The 6000-nt window shown below is 43.2% G+C and overlaps 1 protein-coding gene across 1 annotated transcript in view; it reads left to right on the top strand.

Moving 5' to 3' along the window:
• Positions 1-2588: 2588 nt before the first annotated feature.
• LOC134623279 (kelch-like protein 29) overlaps positions 2589-6000 on the top strand; it is a gene marked incomplete at its 3' end in the record, with an annotated part of 86671 nt that continues 83259 nt past the window's right edge. Inside the window, exon 1 of the mRNA XM_063468429.1 lies at positions 2589-2896. Within this exon, the coding sequence (XP_063324499.1) occupies positions 2624-2896 (273 nt within the window). The remainder of the gene's footprint in view (positions 2897-6000) is intronic.

Raw genomic sequence — 6000 nt, 5'->3', positions numbered from 1 at the left:
AGGAGGTGGTCGGGGTTGGCAAGTTCTGGCAGTCTGTGGTTAGACTGCTGCCGCCACAACAGATCCAGTAAGCAACAGAGGATGGATGGATACTTGAATTAGTGCAAATGTTCTTACAGAAGTTATTTTGACTTTCTCATCAATTTGTTGTTGCACCTTATTTAAAATACGGAATTCAGCGATGACCTTACATTCTCATCATGTTACTCATTTTCACCCATTTTTTGATTTGACATTCATATGATTTGAAAACTGTGAAATACTTGAGCTATTTTATGTGTTTAAAACCTTAACCCTTCACCCTGAAGTTCATGTCTTGTTTCCTCAGCCTTGGCTACAAATAACTCAGAAGTGCCAGATCAAAATATTCCATCAGACAAACTATTTTTTGCATTTCTCTTAACAGGACTAATTTTGGAAAAAAAAAAGTTTTTATTGAAATGGGCACTGGATAATCCCCACAGCGCTCCAGAAGGCATTTGAATAACTTTGTTCACGTTTTGAATTTTAGCCGTTAGCGATAAATAGAAGACGGCAAAGGAGGCGACTTTACTTTTTTCATTCCTCTATCCTATGCTGTTTGGTGCTACCCTAGTGAGGTTTGTTACACAGAGCTTACTTGTGTGAGCACATGCAAACTTGTTCAATGCCTTTTCTTTAATCAAATGGATTGATTTGTTCTCAAGTGCACCGATGTCCTAAGAGGTTTACAGGGAGACAAAACACACTCTGTTTTCCAGTGAATCACCGTCTAGACTAGATAGCACAGTGGATGCACAATAGCATGTCTCCACTTCACATCTGAAACGCGCTGATAAAAAGAAATTGTGAAAGCAAATGCACTCTTGCCCTCAATTCTGACTTTTGTGGAGATAATGTCCCTTTTTTTTCTTCTTTTTCTTCTACTGTTTTCATGTGGAGGAATTTTTCTGACTGCCCTCTTATTTCTTTGCTGAGGTGTGGAGCTCAGGAGATAAGAGAATATTACCTGGCTCTAACTCTGCCATTGTTCCACTGGCCTAGAACCTTGTTAGTCTCTCTGTACATATTTTTAGAGATAATTCGAGCTTATTCTGTTGGAAAATTTGAGGTTATTAAAAGGGGTTACTATGGAGAAGGAGTAAGGTTATTGCGGAGAGAGTGAGAAGAGAGCGTGAGAGAGTCGTCCCGAAGCTTTCAGTTGCTCCGTCTGACTGTGTCGCCACGGATCAGCTTGCTGTGTTTGCACAGAGTAGACCTTGTATTAGAGAGGGGAATGAAATGAACTGAGGACTGAGAGAGGTGGGTGTATATATAACATAAGAAAATACAGACGATAAAAACACAAAGGAAGAAAGAAAGAGAGGATTGTAGTGGATAAATAAATGGATGGTCACAGCAGCTAAAGTTACAGTAGGGCCAGTGCTCCCACCGCAGGCTGCTTGGTGTATCGCTTCCATCAAAGCTTTGTAGAGAACCTTTCATTTGCAGCTTCCTCGTAGACTCTTATACTGCACGGCTGGGCTTAAACACATTCAGTCGTAGTATATGCTGCTTTTGTACACTAGCGCGCACACACAGAGATACTCACAGAGAAGCCGGCATTTCAAGGCGTTCCCTCCTCTGTGAGGCTAAGAAGCAGCGTGACAGACCCCAGCGTGCAGAATAAAGACTTATCATCCGCTGTCATTCTCTCCTTGCAGACCAGGGGATTTTGCATGGGGCTCGCTGAACCTGGTGTGAGCTTGTTATATATTTATTTCATCTGTTATCAAGGGCTTTGGGAAGCATAACGTGCCTTTGGTGAGGTTGAGTACAATGCGCTACAAACCCATCAGTGATGGATTTCACTGCTCAGATCCCGTACCACTTTGATTTATGACATAACAGAAGAGTGATACGCTGCTCCTGCTGCACAATAGCGCCGTGCTCCATTCTGATGTAATTCCAGCTCGCTGTCACCTCTTAGCCTATCGCAGCCTGCTGTGCTCGAAAAAGGGAGAACCCTCCAATGCACTTCAAGGGCAATCTGATTGAATTAACCAGCCATTAGATGTATGAGATGAGCTGTAATTGGGGGGTGACGCAGGTATTTATCTATTCAGATGAATGAGTTTTGACCGCAAGGTCGTGTTACCGCTCACGCCGCCCCAGGACAACTTGAACTGAGCGTGTACCTGCTTGCGTCTGGCTCAGCCATTTTGTTTGAACCTGTCGTTGCCGCGCCTAGACGCCTCACATAACACATTTGGCTCCTTATGGTTTGGCACTGATGGTGTTTTTTACAGAGCTGCTCAGCGGCGCTCATTTCTCTCCCTCTTGTCGCAGCCCTCGTTAATGACTGGGAGAATAGGAATTAGAGGCAACAAATGAACAGCAGTGTGTTTGTGTCAGTCAGGTGCGCTGGGAGCAGATGCTGTGAGCATTTACACCTTCATGTCAACATGTTCTCTTCTTAATTTACTGACTGACTGTTTCACTCTTTACGTGTCGCTCTGTTCTTTGTTTTTTCCCAGAAACTTTTATTCTATTCGTGTCTGTATCGCTCGCTGCCGCTTGCACTTCGTGGTTGAAATGACCTTTACCCTCTTCCCGTTTCACGCAGGCCTGCCCCTGTTGTTCCCTCTGAGAGGAAGAGGAAGTGATGTCACGCCACCACCATCGCTTTGAGAGGGACTACCGGGCACCCTGGGAGCGGAGAGACATCCGTCCTTCTGGCCTCCACAATGGAGGAGCCAATCATAGCTGTGCCTCTGCCGTTGTCAACGGCAACAACCGTCCGGGGCTCCTTCCCCTCCCAGTCATCCCCTCCCTTCTTCCAACTCCAGTTACAGTTGCCGTGACAACATCGAGCAGCGACTTAGTGGTCAAGCGAGGCATCTCGGCAGCAGGATCGGTGGCTCCGGCATCAGCCAAGGTAAGAGGCTCATCCAGATGGATGCTGGGACACCTGCTTCCCTCTGACTCCTCTTGGACAGCTCTCGATCTCTTTTACTGCTCTGTCAGGCTTTCTTTCCTCTCACTGTGTCAACTTTTCAATCTGTGATGACTCCCCAACTGGATGTAATATCTAACTTTTTCCATGCTTTTGAGACTCTTCTGCTTTCTTCTCTCGCTCTGTGTGTCTTCCAGTTCTTCCCTCCCACTTTTTTTCCCAAACATTTCTGCACTGGCACGCCTGTCTTCATGGTTCAACTGTCTCAGCTCCTCAAACCCCCTCTGTTCTTTCGCTCTGCAGCCTCTTTTGCTCTTTACCTTTATCCCTCACTCCAGTTTTGCTGCTCTCTCTGCACATTCTTGCCAAACCATTTTCCTTCCATCTTCATTTTCTCTCTCTGCCAAATTGCTGGCTTGTCCTGCTTTTGCCTCCTTAGTCATTTTTTTCTTACATTATTTAAATGATCTCTAACAGGTGACTCAGATGGGTTCTGCTTTCAGGTGATGATTTGTAGTGTGCTGGAAACAAGCAAACAAAGGGAGCCATATTATTATATACCATATAAGTATATATTGATATTGTAGGTCATTGATTTCCCAGTGTCTCAGGCGATATTTCTCCATTAACCAGTAGGAAAGATTTAGCTTAGCTGTTACAAATAATAAATGAATTAAGTGGACCCGAACAAGTTTGCACAGAAGCGTTAACGGATAATTAAAATTAATGTACGAGCAGTACGAAGCAGCATCTAAAAAGAATGCATAAATATATATTTTGTTAGTTACTTTAATACATTGTATAGATAAACAAATTCATTTCTTTTGCAAAAATTATAACTGATAGTTCACACAGTAGTCAGCAAAATTAGTAAAAGGTAATTTTTTTGGCTAGCAGTTGAATTGCTAGGTACCATCATGGATTAACAATTAACCCTCTGGGCTCTATCCTGGCCATTTGTGGCCACTTCACTTTTCTGTTTTTCAACGATTTTCGTTCTGTTAATGCAAATGGAATGAAACTTCCCAAAGGTGTGTATTTTTTTCAGATTTTTTAATTTTCAACATCAGCTCCTTAATAATGTCAATAATATTCACTATACACCAAATTGTTCCTCTTGGCTCTATCGTGGCCATTTTTGGCCAATTGAAACCCATAATAACCACCTTTTTTGATTCCTTGTTATTGACAGTACTATATCATCCATGATATAGATATAGTACTCAACACATGAAAATTGTAGTTTTTCATGTTTATTACCAAATTACATCATTTACCCATTTTTGGCCAAACAAGCAATTTCATGTAATATTCCTAGTTTCTAGTAGCGGCCTTTGATGGCTTACCACACTCCAATGGACCAAAATAATGAAACAATTTTGACATAGGTTTGATCTTAAGCATCTAACAGTTTGTGTTTGTGCATGACATTGCAGCACAAACATGTATTTGCAAGATAGACTGGAATAAATAATGACACATCAAATATTACATAGGCTGCAGTGAATTTCTGTCGATGCAGGCTATTGAGCTTCGAGGTTCCCAGTCAAACTTAGCTTTGAAGCACATGTTAAAAGCACTTTTACTCTTGTATTTTTCATAAAAAGAGACCATACCCAAAATATTAACTCTAAAAACCCCCAAAACCCAATCACAGGCCATTTTGCACAGTTCAAACCTGCAGCTGCAGCTCAAACGACGACAACACTGTTTGTAAACGTGTCCTGGAGTTTATGCAGGTGCAGACAGTGCTACTGCTGCAATTAAGCCTAACAGCTTCCAGATCATTTATTCAGGCAATATGGCAATAAAGTCATCACTGCTTCAAGCACTGTCTATATGATCTGGTCAGAGAGCAATGACGACAGCAGTCCTCTGCCCTTGAAGAAAAGACATCTGCCCAAGATGAAGAAACTTCCTTTCCAGAAGATGAGGGGACAATCTCCAAAGAAGCTGACTGCATCACCACTGATGAAGAGTACTAGCGAGTGCCTGAATTCTCTTCTTTGGGGGAGGATTGGGGTTGGGGGCATGGAGGTGGTGGCCGAGCAACTGATAGAAAAGAACATAGGAGCATTTTCTGAGACCGAGGAGCCGGCGACTGAGTGGATCCCTCATGAAAGGAAAACCGTGTGGGTCCCACTACTGAAGAGAGACTGCTCTACAATCCAGTGCCCACTGGTATCAAACCAGGGCTCACCCTGTATGCAGTTCCCTGCATTAGCAGCCTGAGATCTACTTTTGTGTACCCTTACAAACCTGCACGGGAGGCCAAGGTGTGAGGATTGGAGGATTATAGATGAAATGGAGATGTGAGCCTACACCAGAATAAAGCAATACATAGCATGTTGGATGACAACACTGGAAGTATCAGGAAGTAAAAAATGGCATGGGGTTCAGACTCCTACTGACGGAGGAGCTCCAAGGACAACATCTTAACTTTGGTCACATTGGCAGAGGAACTCCTCAGATGAAAACTGGCACAGGGGAAACAACCCAGAGCTTCCTCCCCAGCTCCTCCAGTTGCAACAGAGGAAGATTTTGTTGTCTGTCTTTGGCTTCACCAAAACTACCACGGCGATATCCCATATCCCAAAGCAACGGAGGAATGTGCTTCTTTTGACAGCAACACACAGGGAACCAGCAGTCAGTCATGGGGAATAGAGGACGCCTGGAAGCAAGAAGCAATCCTGGACTACAATAGGCACAAATATTGCTTGGATAACTTAGAGAGGATGTTGGCACCTCAAGTTGTTGAAGTAAAACTAACCGATGGCTGCTGGCTCTTTTCTCCAATCTCCTGGATGTCTTGGGATACGATGTCTTTGTCCCACCGGAAACAACTTCACTGAATTGGGGGAGTCCTCTACAACCTACAAATGAAGAGTGATCCTGGAAGAGCTGGGGCACATTTAATATATATGACTTTCATAGCATTTTGTAAATTTAAACAGGGGGTGGCCATTTTTGGCCACGAACAAGCTGAGAGGGAGTTTTTTTATTTTTCTGTCACTGCACAAAAAATAATGATGCATATATAATCATTGATACTTTCAATTATTGCTATGTATCTAACCTCAACCATG

This window comes from Pelmatolapia mariae, unplaced genomic scaffold (genome assembly GCF_036321145.2).
Source record: "Pelmatolapia mariae isolate MD_Pm_ZW unplaced genomic scaffold, Pm_UMD_F_2 NODE_ptg000516l+_length_91193_cov_1, whole genome shotgun sequence".
Classification (NCBI taxonomy): domain Eukaryota; kingdom Metazoa; phylum Chordata; class Actinopteri; order Cichliformes; family Cichlidae; genus Pelmatolapia; species Pelmatolapia mariae.
This window is presented reverse-complemented; position numbering and strand designations above follow the sequence as displayed.